The sequence below is a fragment of the Orbicella franksi genome, chromosome 2 (genome assembly GCF_964199315.1).
Source record: "Orbicella franksi chromosome 2, jaOrbFran1.1, whole genome shotgun sequence".
NCBI lineage: Eukaryota > Metazoa > Cnidaria > Anthozoa > Scleractinia > Merulinidae > Orbicella > Orbicella franksi.
Genome location: NC_138146.1, coordinates 13,553,397 through 13,570,258, shown reverse-complemented (window position 1 = coordinate 13,570,258; position 16,862 = coordinate 13,553,397). Strand labels below are relative to the sequence as shown.

The 16,862-nt window shown below is 39.3% G+C and overlaps 1 protein-coding gene across 4 annotated transcripts; it reads left to right on the top strand.

The window, feature by feature from the left end:
• The first annotated feature begins 46 nt into the window (after positions 1–46).
• Positions 47–16,844, top strand: LOC145478071 (uncharacterized). 4 transcript variants are annotated; one of them, XM_081455975.1, is made up of 8 exons: positions 47–346; positions 6,508–6,608; positions 6,881–6,956; positions 12,747–13,868; positions 14,203–14,522; positions 14,751–14,847; positions 15,092–15,243; positions 15,604–16,844. In XM_081455975.1, exons 3-8 carry the CDS (start codon positions 6,906–6,908, stop codon positions 15,749–15,751), a joined length of 1,890 nt encoding a protein of 629 aa, XP_081312101.1. In that variant the 5' UTR covers positions 47–346; positions 6,508–6,608; positions 6,881–6,905; the 3' UTR covers positions 15,752–16,844. The 4 variants fall into 4 exon arrangements, with proteins under 4 accessions (XP_081312101.1, XP_081312099.1, XP_081312100.1 ...); XM_081455973.1 differs by having other exon boundaries at positions 47–3,842; XM_081455974.1 differs by lacking the exon at positions 47–346 and adding an exon at positions 4,053–5,844.
• Positions 16,845–16,862: the final 18 nt, after the last annotated feature.

Here is a 16,862-nt window from a genome sequence, read left to right as displayed (position 1 = left end):
AAGGTGAAAGAAATTTTCCTCCATGCTGTTATTGCTCATACTGTATAGTAACGACTCTATTGTTTGTTGTTATTATTTCTAACCAATTAATGAACTTCAGAAGTTTCAAAAAAAAAAATCGACTGACTCGATCATCAGATCATGTTTTCTTTTTTTTTTTTTTTTCAGTTTCACTTTTCACCTGTTCTCATCGTGACACGTGTACTGTAGAGCCCAGGACTCTGTTGCATTATATAGTGTTACAAGTTGAGGCATGTTAATTGATTTCGCCACGAGGTCTTACGATTTGTTAATAGCAGTGGATTTTCTAAATCTGTTTCAAGCTACTTAACTTCTACTACCCCAGGTCAGTATTCTACAATTTAATAGTAAAACACTCGAGATGTCAATATGCATGGATAGAAGTCTGTTCAATAGAGCGTCAGCCGGGTATAAACGTCATGAAGCCCCATGAATCTGCATAAAACTGTTTGAAATATAGAAAAGTATACTTCATACAGTATAGGGTTGTCTTGAATAATGTTTCAAGTCAGTTAGTTTCTGCGCTAAAGCTGCAGTCAGTAATAATTTACATTAACTACAAAATAATTTAGGGTTAGCGGGGGACGACGGCCTTATTGAACGCTGTTTCGGAAGAACAGAGTTTTTTCCCTCGAATCAAAGTAAACCGAAGTCGTGAGTTTGGACAAATTTACTGCAGAAAAACTGGTAATAGGTCCGTGCAGTGCAAAAAGTTTTCGGGTACGTTAACAACGCACCTCACAGGTTACAAAAAACATTCGGGATAAAGCTCGGAATGTTTTGGAAATTCTTCATTATTATACATTACTTTATTATTACTCAGTTCTACTCAAAGAGCGTTCATCAGAGTTCTTCCCCTTATTTTGGTTTTGTTTCAAAGTTTATCGTTCGAAAGAGCTTAAACCTTTACAGCATGATCGTGCTAGCAGGTGAGTACTTAACATTTTACATATTTGCTTTTTAAATTGATCTTGACATAGTGCAATATTTTTCATTGGCCGGGCTCTTCCTAATAGTTGACCCAGCTAAAGTAATATTGATACATTTTCAAATTAGAAAACGTGCTTTTTCATAGAAGATTTAAGAGAATCGATCCATTTACAAAAGGAATCTCTTTTTAGTGTTCTTTACTGTCCATTCCACTTTTAGGGTACGGGACACAGTTGATACTCTTTCAAATTTACGACCTTTAATTTGCAAGGACCTCTAGACTACCTTCCTGTGTGAGCTTTAAATAACACAGCGGTACCCTTTATATGCAAATACACCGCTATCAGGCGGAAGAGACCACTTGACATGTTTGGTTATGTTTATGTACCTCCATCCCTAAGGCTAGCAAAAATAGTTTTTAAGAACGTTAATCTTCAAGATGGTTATGAGTTCGGTGGGGAAAAAGTTTCTTTAGTCAAATTAAAGGCGATTTTATACTTAACAGACGAACTTTGGAGGGATTTTATCATCCAATCTTGATAATAATGCCGAACAAGCGTGCCCGCCGTCATAACGGATTCAGCTTTGATCTCAAGCGACCATCTTACTGAGTTTGATTCGTCAGCCCTTAGGCTATATTCACCGCTATATTTCCACAACTCTTAAATGTCTAAGAAACATGTGCAATATTTTAATTTCAGCCCATCTTTATAGTAAGAAGCTTGGCTATCATTTATGCCCTAAAGGAGGCCATTTTATGCTGTACGTTGTAAGGTATTATTAATTGGGTAGTTTTTATCATAAGACAACGAACTTTACAATGCCGGCAACGAACCGTCTTTGATGTAAGCGAAACGTTGTAAAGCGGAGATAATGTGGTACTTGACTAGTGGCCTTGATAATTGCCCGGATCTGACTTTTCGAGTGATATCCCACGTTTAGTCACAAACTCGGTCATCAAACTTATCTAGAAACATTTGACCAAATCAGTTTCACTTTAATAGCGTTGAAACGAGTCTTCCAAGCCGTCTTCTTGGAACGGACTCAAATCCAAAATGGCTGACGGTCCGGCGTTGAAATTGAAACTGTTTTTTAAAAAAAATGCCGTAGAAACTACCTCTATTGTTCTTCGTTAGCCAATTAGATATCGAGGACTCTAATCTGTTTGATCCGAGTTTGCAAAGTACAGCCGAAGAGTTCGATTCTTTTAAACCTTTTGCGGGAATCCGTCACGTGACCCTGACATATGAAGTTAGGAGGTAGCTGTGAAAGAACTCCTGGTAATATCTATTCAATCGGAAAAAGATCAACTGCATGGCTAATCCTAAGACTTGGACATTTTTGCTTCGCATTTCATCCCATCTCGATGAAAATAACTCTTAATTGGTTTTACGATCAAATCAGTGGGCATGACCAATTTCTTTTCACTGAACCACAGACTTACAAGAAGGCCCTTGTCATAGCTTGATTATCATTGCTATTTTCTGGTATTTTCCTCGACATCTAACGGCGCATTCTAGCTATAACACCGTTAGGATCACACTTAATCAACTTCCTATCTTAAGATCAGACTCTTAACTACGATCTCTTGAAAGTTGTTTTCTAATCATCGTAATCAATCTCGAGCAATGATTGTAGAATCCTTATCATGGCCAGTTTTTATTTGTTTAGTTTGGAATAAGGTTAAGATTCGATGACTGTTTCACTATCATGTGGCGTCTCCACCAGGGACCCTTTTGAAGCACTGCTACTATTCAAAATTCTAAACCTTGCAGTGGTCTTTCTCTTGATAGAGCGTTGCCGGGATTTGCATGGGAAAATGCTGTTATAAATCACCCAAAGAGAACGTTTTTCTTTTGTGCCAGTCAGAAGTTGTTGGGGTCGTAATCAAATATCACGACTAAATTATGTTCTGTGTGTTAGAAACGATTGATTCAAAGATGTCTTGGCTTTGGCTACATGTAGTAAAAAGTTGTTATATACTTCCACATTAAGTCTGATTACGACTTCTTTGTTTCGGACACATTCTGCTATCCATAGCCGCACTGAGCAGCTTTGATTATGAAATAAATCCTCAAATCGTAGCTGTTGGTCAAAACATGAGCTTACATAAAAACCGTTTTATCCATCTTCTTTAATCGACAGAATATTTTTTATGAGCCCAGTCAGACCGAAATTGTTATCAGTAATTAACCTACCGTTGCTTATCTCACCCTTGTTGAGGTGTATTTTCCAGTTCTCTCCAAGTGCATGCAAGTAACTTCGACACTTTGCACGATTTTTACTCTCGATTTCTTGCACGTTATTCCAAGAACCATGCGCCATCTTAACATTAATACCTTTTAACGGCCAGTTGTTCGACTAGAAAGATCTTAATTCTAAAACAGATTAACTTGCTTCGTCGATCGTGTCCAAATCACTTCAGATTGCAGACGTCCTTGACGGAAAGAGGAGGCCGATATCACCACGCAGCGTTTACAGGCTTGGGGATTTTAAAACTCAATCAATTACTCTTAAAAAAAACGCAAAATTCCGTGATCTATCGCAAAACATATATGTACTCAACGAGCACGATCATTTCTTTTGTCAACATTTTTCATTACTTCTGTATGATCGTACGTGACTCTGCGGAAGGATTACCGGTATCTAACATTGATTTTTTCCTCGCGGTTTTGGCACTGAGTTGTCACAGGAAATACTCCCCGCCCACCTGTCACTTCTACGCACGTGAATGCACAGCAGAAGTTTATTATTGTTCTGTGTTCTTGTCGCCGGTCAATGCTTCATTCGTGAAACAGCACTGCGCAGCTAACACAATTCCGTCAAAGCCATTAGTGGAGAAGTTGAAAAGTACATTAACAGTGCATAAAGAAATTAAGAAGATATTGAAGGTTAGTGAGTGTATCAGGATATGCGTTTCAACGGTAAGGACGTTCAATTATTCTCAGTATTAAAGACCACAGAAGGGAAGTTTCAATATAAAGTTGAAGACACATCAAATCAGACTAGTAGGAATCCGTGAAGTTTGCTAACTTTTAAAACGTACATTGGTTTCGTAAGCTTTCTGGTCTGTTCCTGTTTGACTGAAATTCATGGATATTCATGGATATTGTGGTCATCTCTCGGTGGACTTTCTTTAAAAATTAATTGGACCACAAACAGTTCCTAATTGAGAAAGAAAACACATCAGCTGCATGCGGTGAAAACATTACAACGAAAAAAACAAACGCTACAACCGGATCATAACAAACAAGAGGCTGGGAGCAGATACCATTTGTGACAACCAGGTGGATATTGCTGTTATCTTTCATTCTCGTGATATACGTCAGACTATAAGTCTGGTATACGCCTCAGAAGCGCAACTTCTTCCACACGCATAAAATGTGGTGCAATTTACTACGGCAAATATATTTTTTAACGAGAGCAGGTTCAAACCTACAAATATAAAATACATTGGCCGCCAATGACGATACTCCATAGGATTAATAGTTTAGAAATGGCTCTCGTCTAATGAAAACCACAAGCTAAACCACGCGTACAAATTAGCCAAGGATCAGACAACACAAAGAATGCGTTCATTCTTGTTCAAAATGCACGTGAGATTTTTTAAATCCCTTTTAAAAGCATTCATTCCAGCTCGCCTATTTTGCTAAGTACTCACATTTCTCAAAAAAAAAAAGTCAAAATGAAAAACAACCGTCATTACTTTTGCCTTTATACTATTAAATAAAACCGTTAAAGGCTAGCTAAGAGTTAAAGAAACATTTTACGGATGTTATGTGAGAAAAGTCTTCTGACTACAATTTCAGGTAGGTTGCGTTTCGACTCTTGAAATAATGAGGAATAAAATGAATAAAAACTCATGGCTTATAGGGATTTAAACAAATGCGGGTTAGCTTATTTTAATAATTAAAATGATAATTATATTACAGGAAAATTGGTTTCTTAAAAAATTTGCGTTGCATCTGCGAACAAGTGATAATTGCCTGGAATTGTTCTTTACTCCACTTTGCAGACTTCGATAAGTATTGATGAAAGATCACCGTTTCATAATTATGTCAACAGTTAATTGCCAAAATAACGGCCTTTGGTTTCCAGAAAAGGTTACCAAAAATAGTCATCATGTGTAAGGCACGCAAAAACTATGCATGATACTTAGACGGTTTATTTGAAAGATGTAGAGTAAAGCAAGATGAACTTTTTTAGCAACTGGTGGAATACTCCTCTCTCTCATAACACTGTTAGCTACAATTCCTGAAAACTAAAACACTTTGTATTGCTTTGACAAGCATTTCTCTATATACAGCGATTGACACGTTCTCACAAATGTGATTCCCCAGTCTCAGCTGACCTTCATTGTTTTATCTGGACAAAATTCAAGCTGTGAAGTATTATTTTTTGGCTAAAGTTTCTTTCCCGGCATATGTCTCGACGATATCTTTGGTCAACGATTTCCTTTATCGATATGAATACCATAAATAACTCTTTGCAAATCCTTGATACTGCGAACAGAAGTAACCAAGATTGTCAACAATGTTATCATTCAACCCCTTACACGGCGTAACGGTCAATTCAAAGGATTCAATATTTTTCTAGCAGGACATCTCGCTATTTTATCGCAAAATATCTATTTTATCATATAATTACAGGCCTCCCTTCCCCTATTCCGCTGATTGTCTGGCGCGCGTCAGTTTTAAATCAGCGAGGCAACTTGAAAAGAGGTCAGTTCTAAGAGGATTTCACTCGAGAGAGACCATATATCCAGCGATTAACCTCGCAGCTGGGTTGAAGTCTACTGCCGGTTTCTTAACTCACTTTCCCGAGTACGCACGATAGCAGGGTATTGATAAAATCCATCTTATTACACACATAAGACCACAGCCGAGGAAGACGGTAGGGAGTTTTCGATCTTTCTCCACCCCAGACGCTGTCATGAACATATTTCTTGGCCGCGTGGTTTTAAGCTTTAGCTTGTTAAGACACATAGCAGCTGTGAATCCAAATAGAGATATAAGTACTGCTGCTACATGTAGCGAAGCAAATATTATTTTTAGTGATTAAACCTGTCACATTTTAATCATTTCTCACATTATCATGTAGAAAGAGAGGCAAATTTTGAGTGTTTCGTTGCGACTGAATTTAAGCGTGGGTGTCTCCAGCGCGCGGCCGGGAGGCTAATTAGCCAAATCTACGGTCATTTTTAAGTGGCTTGAAATAAGTTGTCTTTGTAGTCATAATAACATTTTTGCGGGACGTAAAACGCCACCATAACACTCAAAACAGCTGCATTTTTGTGCTCTAGGAACGTCAAAAAGACGTAATGCGTCGGATGGCGGTCATCTTACAGTTCGTCCGCCTGGCGCAAGCCTGCAGGCTGTGTGTACAACACGGATAAATCGGATCATTTTCGGCTTTCAGTTGTCGCTATTTTCGAGGTCATCACGGACAATCAAACACAAAGGTCACAATGAACTGTCTTGATTTCAAATCTGACATGATCTGACATGTGTCCAAATACAAGTGGTCGAAGAACTAATTTTGTGTTCTCCTCAACAGTGAGCTATCTTCCGTACAATCACGAAACTACAGTGACCTCAAGACGCGATTAAGACAGACAGAAGGGAATCTTGTACAAGCGTGTGCTTTGTGGAGAGACCGTAAGTGCTAGCTTGTGTTACGGCAGCGAAAGATTAAGTTTAATTTTTGACGTCATCAAAACGTCACCATATTTCATTTGTGCCTCGGAGTTGTATTCTTTTGTCCGTTCAATCAAAAGAGACAAGAAAAACAAACAAGCATCTTGATTTGCATTCTGGTAATAGCAAGGCCTAATTCAACTCTACATCTGATAATAAGCTTGCGGGTTCATATGTGTGGGGGTAGGCAGTGTTCACTACAGCTGTTGTAAATTCTCTCCTTTCTTGTACAGGGGTCCAACCTGAAAAAACGTCAGAATGGCTACACTCGACGAGCTAAATCGCCAGGAATCTCTTCTCAAGCAGAAAGTAAGTAGAATTCTTTTGTTCCTACATTGATCGATCCTTCGTATGGCTGCCAAAGTTTTGTTACTAACGCGCCGGTGACATTTAACGAGAATTAATGCGAAACTGAATTTCTAATACTTGGCATTGCTACGGAGTTTAATTGCGACGAAAATCAGTGTAAAAAATCACGGCATAAATTGATATTGCCGAGTGTTCTCAATCTATATTGCACGAGTTTTGCTCCTAGTATCATGTCAAAGTTTTCTACTTGAGTGCGCATAGTTAATGAAGGCGCTAGCCACAAGTGAGGTCAAGGAACATGCCTTTGTATCGAAATATTTGATGTGAATACCGGGCAAGATAGCGAGCGAAAACCTCGCTCCCGCTATATTCATTTGCGTTTCGCTCTCCTATCGTGCTTGCGGCAGAATTTGAGATCGTTGGTTATCGTCATGTAGGATTACTTAAGTTTGCTTTATTCCAGAGAGGCACGAAACAAACTTTCAAGCGATGCATTTAAGCGAAGTTGTCAGTGTGGGTTCGCCTTGGCTGCCACCATCCCGTTAGATCGAGTTTCATCGCTCCATGTCTGTCTGTTGTGTCCACTGGAATTAGCAGACACTTACACAATAGTACACAGTCATGACAGTGGACAATTTACGTCCCACGCTGGGTAGCAGTCATTTAAATTAGCTTGCAACTGAAATTTCTCCGTATGCAAGCTGAGCTGCGTGTGTTTATGGTAAGATGGAGTGGCGCAAGGCCATAGTTTGTGTTATCAGTTTGGCACTCTCAGCTCTTGTTGCTAGTATTTCTTCAGCCATACATATCAAGATTTATTGCTTAATTAGGCCCATGTCAATGTAATTGAGCAAATGTTGGTTGTTCATTTTAGTTTTGATTTTTTTTTTCACTTCAAAGCTGTGTTTTCTTTGCAAGTGCAATCCGATTTAGAAGTCGACGCCTTGTAAAAGCTAGTCCGAAATGACACAAGTTCGGCGTTTCAGTAAGGCGAATATTCGCTACCGGTGTATTGCAGATTCCTGTGCCGGACTAATTTAGAATTCAGCTGTAAGAGTCTTGAACATCATTCGTAGTGAAGTGTCACTTAGGGAATAGAGCACTCACACGTCGGTCATTTGCATTAGAAATTACTACGCTTATTGTCAGGCATTCTTTTGTGTTGGGATAACTCAAATAGCTAATGTTTTCAGTTAATTGACATATTTTACTGTCTTGTGTGAATTTTTTCAATGCGGAATTTTAGACCATTTGCAAGTGGTTATTCTGCAGCCTCTGGGCATTCCGTTTTCGATTTTGAGATACTAGGTTTTCCAGAGCATACGTCTTTGAGAAGAAATCTTACCAGTACTTTTTGGTACTAACAGCGAAATAAACAGTTGTGTGTTTCTAAGGGCACTTTCTATCAAAGTAATGCTTGAAATGCTTGTCAGTTTTCAAGAACAGGTTTTATGATCCTTTATCGGAATTATGTACTGCAAGGTTAACAGTTCACCAAAACTTGAGCTGATTTCGTCGTAATGGTCGCGAACGCGGTACAGACCGAGTGCAATACCGGTCGCTATACAAAAACAGACGATGGAATCTTATTTTCATAATCTGTTTACCTTTGAACGAAAGTGTTTACTTTCGTTTGGAAGCGGGGAGAAAAACTGTTATGCCGGTAAGTCGTAAACGAAAACCTGTTTGTCTCTGCGTGACTCACTGACCCCATTTCCTAAAACCTTTGTATAAATATGACTACCGTGCCGGCATAAAAAGTAAAACCTAGTTAGGAAATTTAGAGTTATTCCGTTCAGTTATGGTTGCTGGGTTTGTATAAAGGAGGGTTAAACCCCGCGGTTCTCTGCTAATATGCTTTTTTCATGGCTTCTATTGTATGACGTTTTTGTCGCGCAATTGTGAAAGTTCGATCCATGCCCGGACGGATTCACCAATGTGCTCCACGGCTGTTACTAACAATCGCGACAGATGGTTTGCTAAGAGGAATTTTTCTTGTTTTTTCATACCGTGAAAAATAGTAAAGAATTTCTGCTTGAATTATGTCTGTGATGTCCCAGAATAAAATTTCATCATAATATGAATGATTATCAAAATAATATCCTAGACGATTATTTGCTTTATAAATCTGAATATGCTAGTATAAAGTTTCTTTTAATCTTTCACTCTGGCTTATTTTTGCTTTGATAATCTTTCCTTTTCGGTACCACAGAAAGCGCTTTGAGCGGCACAATGTTTGCGTCAAACAAACATTGATTAAGGCTGTCATTTTGTGCTCAGAAAATCGCGAAATAGAGCGAAGAAAGATAACAGTTTTGAGAGTTTCTCCATTATTCTGTCAGTGACTGAGGAGGTTTATCAAGCTGACAACCAGCGAAGAACTGATGAGGCTGGTCTTGTAGATAGACAGTGACAATGGGTTGATTCTTCGTCGGCATTAAAAAGGCATTGAAAGTTTGTTTTAGCTACGACGCTAAAACCATTTCTCTTTGTCGGAAAACAGAGGTCGCGAAAGAAATTCCTTGGAAAACTGTCATGTGGTGATATGATAAAACGGCACGGTCGAGAACTATCTGAGAATGGATGGTACGAGAACCATTCCAAAATATTCAGGTCGATGAAAAACAAAAAAAAAAAAAAATCGCCGAAAGCCGGTACTTGAACAAAATAAACAATATTGCCGTTATGCTACCGTTTTTTGTCGTTTTTTGCTAGGTTGATCTGTTTGTTTTCTTTGAAAACTTTGTGTTTATCCAGTGATTCTGTCAATTGCTCTTACCACTTGTGGGCTTGGGTCACATTTTATCGACTTCATTCTGAAAAAGTTGATCATTTCTAAGAAGCTTTGCTGTCAGCGTTCAATAATTGAAGCTTCAAGCTGCTATTTTTATTTCAGTTTGTTTCGTTCCCGGTCCCACTCGAGAACAGGTGAAATTATTTCTGTCTATCGCCACCTACACACAAGAGTCATTCTTAGAATTTTCACAACTTGACGAGTATTTGAGAAAACACAATTATGACAAGTTTTCAAACCGCGAATACCTCCGTTCTTTCGACATGTTAAAGGTTAAAGTTTACAAGTACCTCAGTTTAAAGTAACTCAGTGATGAAAAAGAAAAGGCAGGCGTGGTTTAGTGGGTTCATCTTTTTGAAAGTTGTTTTTATCTTCGAGTTTTATCCACTTGACATAGCCGCGCCAAGAAATGTTCTATTATCACGAATGAGGCATTCTTGATATTAATTTTGTCTACACTATGTCTGTTTTTGTTTCACCGGAAACATCGTCTGTCATTTTATCTTAAAATTGGCATGTTTATCACGGTAATATTCAGATCAAAATGCAGTTTACTGAGCAATTATTCATCGAAGTGGTAAGGGAATTCAAACTATTGATAACAATTTCGAGGTATGTCACGAAACGTGAAAATCGACAATTTCAAATCGAAGCGAACCTCCAAGGATGAATAAGCATTACCAAAGACGAACTTGAAAGTCACTTTTGGCTCAATTTATCAAGATATAAGTATCATTTACGTACTTTTTGCGAGTAATGAACATGGTAAATATTACCTTTTCTCGTGCTCTGATTAATTACCAATCACACAGTATTTGCAATAGCTTGCAAATCGCGCGCAAACATTATTGTTGGTAGCAAAAATCTCCCTTCCTTTTAGCATATTACTAACGTAACTAACTAACATAACTAATCACACAGGCCAGTATTTGCCGGCAATAGCTTGCACATCGCGCGCAAATATTATTTTTGGTAGCAAAAATCTCCCTTCCTTTTAGCATATTACTCACGTAACTTTCATATCGTACTTCTGAATATCAAGACACCATATTGTATTTTTGTATTATGGTAAATATTCCCCGGTAGAAGTGGTAATACCTCGTCAAGATAATTACTCCTCGCTTTAAACTCTTTATATGTCACTTTTGGTTTTGATTTTATCTTTTCTATGACTAGCGCCAGTCCAAATGATTTATTATCTTTTCTTTTTGGTGACATTTGAGAAGACAATACGTTGAGAAGGGTCGTTGCAAATTTAAAAACGCTTTAAATCTCATTTACAGCACGTACTGAGATAACACTTTGCACAATGCGTAGTTAATTACTTGTCTGGAATATGCAGAAACGACGGCTTTACTGAATAGATCGCAACTTAAGATTACACTGTTCAGTTTGACGATCTTTTGACCTTATTCTCAGTCAGTGGAATCATAAAACAGACGTTTCCACCAAAAATTGAATTGAACTTTTTGAATTCTCTAGTTTCATTACCGGTGCAAAAGATCTTATCGAAAGAAAACTTTTGGGTACCTTTTCCAAACACACCATCCCAGTATACCTATTGAAGTAGACAGCTAAGGTCCCATCAAACTATTCATGGCTCTGCATTTCTCCGTCGTCCAATGAAAACACAGTCTTGAGCAACAGCCGCTGTTCGGGAAAGGAGCCCGCGCTCCTAGGGGAACATACAGCGGACTCGATAGAGCGGCGGAAATCGAACCTAATAAAAACAACAATGCTGGACATCCTTATTCACTTGTTGCTTTTTAAAGTTGTTGACCCGCTCTCCGGACTTTCTTCAAATTCCATCTCAAATGGTTGTGATCAAATAATCAATTCTTTCCCACTTGAATACGTGCACTGAACAGTTTAAATGAGCGGCTTGTTATTCGCCAAGGAATTGCGTAAACTTTTAGCTTATTTTAACACTCGATTAAAATAAACTCATCATGGAATATCTATCTATCTATCTCAGTCGTTTCCCTATTAAATGAACACTTCATGGCCACTTCAGGTGCTGAATGATATTAGAACAAGCTTGCTTTTATGTTCCTAATTTCATTACTTACATTTCGATGTGCAGACTTGGCCGAATTCGTTATCATTTCATTGACCTGAGGTGTGCAAAGCTTCGCCATAGATTCTCATCTCATATGACTTGACCGACAAACAGCGGCTTTCTTGGCCCAACTTCCATCCTTTCTCGCTTTCGAAACTCTTGAAGCGTTTTCGCGTATTTTCTCTTCCTTTATTCGCAGAAGTTTGTTTTCGGGCATTTTTCTAAACAGTTTGTTTAGCGGCACGTGAGCATGGAAAAGATGGCTGTTTTGAGAAAGATTTACATTAATACAATACGGTTTAACGTAGGAGCGAGGCAATGTAGAGACGATGCATAACATCCAGAGTTCTTGAGTTTTATTAGCATTCAGACTGTTTTAAAATGAAGAACTTAGGCTACATACAAATTTGTTTCTTAGTCTGTGCGTTGAAGCAGAAACTCCGCAGAGAGTTTCACGGGGGTCGTCTCTGGCAGAACAATTTTCTCGGAGATACTAGCCTATTTTTGGCTACTCAAATCTGAGATAAAATAAAGTTTTATGTATGTATATGTATGTATGTATGTATGTCCTGAAAAGGTTGCAAACTTTTCTCTGTTCAAAAGAAACTATTTTAATTTAACTAATGGAAGTGCGTGTGCGAAAAATAACATGTACCATATTTTAACTGCAGATACACTCACTTACGATAAAATATATTCTCTTTCAGATTTTATATGATAACTTGTACTAGCAGTAAATTCAAATTCCATCGCTAGATTGAATTATATCGCCAACAGTTTTGCAACCAACTGATTGGCTCTGAAACGTATTGCTTGGCTATTTATGGCTTAGTGTGCCTGGGTAGAAAAGATTTTTGCAATTGGACAAATGGCCGTAAAGGGCCAAAGAAAAATCATCAAGGCCGAATTACCTAACGCATGTCTGTTATTCTTGCAGCTGGAAGGGACTAAAAATATAACAGAACGAAGGCAACTCAGGGCGGAGTTACGAACGTTGAGAGACAAGAAAGAGAAAATGACAGGTGAAAATGGTAACAATTCGCGCGCACCCGCCATGTCATCTAAGTTCACTATGGCTGTTGGGAGCTCAGCGAAAGAAAGTTATCAGGAAAGAGCCAATCGCATTAACAGAGAAGAAAGTCCAGCAAGAAAAGAGAACGTCGCACCTAAACAGCCCAGAAATACGCGCAGCACTTTCAGTTTCAAGATGGCGAATAAAGAGGAAAGTCCGCCTGAAAATCGCCCCAGTGAAAGTAACACTTGGAGGCATCAACACAACCATGTGAGATCTAACCTCGAAGAGAAACGACCGAGGAGGGATCAAGACGTTAATAACAACACAGAGGTGAAAAGAGAAAAAGAGAAGGAAGCAGAAACTCCGCAGAGAGTTTCACGGAGGTCGTCTCTGGCAGAACTGTTTAAAATTGACCAGGAAGCTCTGATCAAGAGTAGAGAGCAGGAAGCCCCTTCACCACCCCCACAATTAACAGTTTCGTCTTCATCGGTGATGAAGCGAGTGCCCATGGAAACCCATCAAGATTCAAAGACCAAGCAAGACTTGCTACAGAATCTAGGGCGCCTTCGAGGCCGAAGAAGGTCGGTTCGTGAGATCGAGAGAAAGGAGGAACTGGACGGCCTGATGTATGTAAAGAGTGGAGATTCAGTTAAACTGGTTAACACCTCGGAAGGCGACGACCAGGTCAAGGAGCAGAGAAAAATACGGCGGTCCTCACGGAAGGAGAGCCACGAGAAGCTGGCGATTGAAGGGAACACCATCACCAACCGCAGTGAAACGGAGCTCACAGCCATTCAGGAAAGCCCGCGATCTCCAAACGCAAAGAAACGATTTGAATATGGCAACGAAAACAACCAACCTCAAAAGAGGTGTGAGGAACCACCCAAAAGAGAGGAACCTCCTAAAGCAACCCGCATTTGGCAGCCTCCTCCCCCGAGGGATAGCAACGCGGGGGCTGGCCGGGCATCGAGGCAGTGGTCTGATCCAGGCCCTCAGAGGGTGGGACCTCCCAGACCTAACTCATTCTTACCCTCCAAAACTGATGTAAGTTCCTTTGTAATTTATCTAAAATAGTCAGAGATTATCATCACCTTTGTACTTTTAAATCGTCTACTTGGAATTTTTTTCCAAATAGAAATCATAGTACATACTTGTGAGGTTAGAACATCTCACCATTTTGACCAAACTTCTTTCAATGCAACCATACCGAAAAAAATAATAATTTACTCAGATACGAGAACCCAAAATCTTTAATTTACAAGTAGTATCATAGTTACATACACATTATTCCGAGGTGTAATTCCCGCCAAAAGTGGACTTGATCTATTAATATTATTAGTTTCTCATCGGTTTTGTTGTCTTACTGTGTCGTTTCCAGGGTCCTAAGTTTGGTCGCCCCGGAGGCAGGCCACCGTCAGACCCATTAGGTGGAGGCATGGGTTCCGTTAAGGACCGCATGGCTTTCTTTAAGAAAGCTGCAGAGGACGAGAAAAAAGCGAAGGAGAAACAGTTTGTACAAAAGACTCCAACTCCGTCCGTAAACAGGTTTAATGCAACTACGCCGACCAGTCCTTCCGGTCCAACAGGAATAACGAACAGAGCCAGTACAGCCAGTACAACCGGTTCAACGGGTCCGACCACCCCAACAAGTCCAACAGAGAAAGTATCGCTCAAGAAAGCGCCGGATCCAAACAAGGCGTAAGTTAGAACTACGGGTTGTGGGTGGATTAACATGTCGCTTGCGCAATCTCAAAATAAATTTGGTGGGGAGGAGTGAAAATAATGTTGTAATAGGGTAGACTGGAAAACCACCAAAAAGTTTGGCTTATATAGGAACAATTCTGCAGTCCATATTGTTCCAATTTGATTTTCTGGAGAACTCCTCTCCGTGAGCGTTATTTTAAGTTCTTTTTCTTTCATCCACAGTCCAAGGGAACTGAAAAAGAAACCTCAACTGAAAAGACAGATGTCGGTATCTTCGTTGATCTTGACGTGGTGTAAAGATGTCACGCAAGAGTATGAGGTAACTAACGACTGTGACACGGTTAATTAGAGTCACGCAATATTAAGCGTCTTTCGTAGGAATATTCTGTTTTGCATGGGATTTTCAATCACTACAGTTATTTTTGTCACTGAACGAACAAACGCGACTACCTAACAGTGAACTGTAACGTGCCTTCTTGATTTTGGTTTTCGTCAGTTCCATCCTTAATTCAGCAAACAGGTTACTGAATTTAAAGCGGAGTATTTTGTCTGTTTTACTGCAGGGAGTAAATATTACTAACTTCAGTGGTAGCTTCAGTAATGGTTTGGCGTTCTGCGCTTTGATCCATAAATTCAACCCTGATAAGTTTGACTATAACTCGCTGTCAGCGGAAAATAGGGAATACAACTTCAAGTTGGCATTCGAGACTGGGACGTAAGTATTCATTCTTGATTTTACTGTTCATGGCAAGGCAATAATGTTGGTCTTCACAAGTACTGATATCGTCCATGTATTTAAAGAATTTTGCCGTGTTCTTTTGCAAATCTATGAATCTGATTGGTTCACACAGTTGTCCATTCGCCAATAGACCGCAATCGTGTGCGCGGTGCCTTTGAAAGGAAAAAAATATGTTGATTTTTGACTCAAAATTGTAGGTTTTCGACAGTTACCTTTTGTAGTCTACTAAAGCAATAAAACTCCTCGCCCTCGTTTTCTATGAGTGTCAGAAAGCTCAGTAAATTTAATAACAGTGGCTGAACATCTAATAGTGACAATCGTTCTTTGTGTTTTCAGGTCTGTTGGAATACCTGCTCTTCTTGATGTAGAGGACATGGTTCGTCTCAAAAAACCGGAACCAAGGAGCGTCCAGTGCTACGTTCAAATGATATTCAGTAAATATCGACCAAAGGACATGGACATGTCAAATCTCATTATAGCTTGAACATTGTTGCTTCTAATTCGGTTCAACTCCAAGTTAGAAGCCTCACTTTGCATATCAGAAGGCTACTTTATTCCTCGGCTTTTCGTACGCGTCTCGCTAAGAGAACGCTTAGACTGAATTGTGACTGCATGCGGAATGTTCAGCACATGGGACCTTTACACTCGACGATTTAACTGCCAGTATTAACAACTTTGATGGAGTGGCTTTCCACAAAGTGCTTTAACCAATCACAGCAAAGACGTTCTCTTCCGGTCAATCAGCTGCGAAAACTAAACCTTAACCTGTGATTGTTATTTGGGGTGTCCCACTTTTCCCGCGCTTTTAACAAATCAAGTAATTAGTATTCCCGCGCCTACCCTTTTCCCGCGCTTACAGCTGGTTACATACTTTCCCTCGGTTGGTTCAGGTCACGTGTTTGTTCTTTGAATTGTGATCAGCTGCTCACCTTAATTGCAACCGTTGGAGTAAGCCCGGTAACAACCTCGGTTTCGCGTTTATGTTCATTTAGAAAATTCACGACTTCCACCACCTCAACGTTTTTAAATGACGTTTTCAGTGAAATTTGAAATTTTAGTGTAGTGTTCAGGCGTTAGACCTGTAGAAGTCTAAGAAGACAAAGGAAATTGCTGTCAGCCAATGTTGTTCATTGCTATAAAAAATGTTGAAGGAGTCTATAGAGTACGCATGCTCAATTTTATTGTACCTTAATTGGACTTAATCTCCTCGCAGTCCTTCGTTTTATTGAAATGTGGTGGTCTGGGGAGGAAAATAAACTGTACGACGGAAGACACTCGTCTCGTTAGGAATTTTGAAAATTACTGTTTTATATAAGACGGTGATGTAATTCATGATAATTCATGAATCCGTACATTATCAAGCTGCGTGATGTTTGGAACTGCCAAGCACAAGTACAAGTATCATGTATTTATACTTAACAATTAATGCCTGTATTTTAGGCATGTTCTTTAAAACTGAATTAGTTTTCTTATTGAATCACGTTGAAATTTGACACTGTAGGTTTTGTATGTAGATTTTTTTAGAAGATTGTTTTGACAGAACCAGTGGTAAGGTTTAATAAAGAATTTTATCCTCACACCTGTGCCTTTTGTCA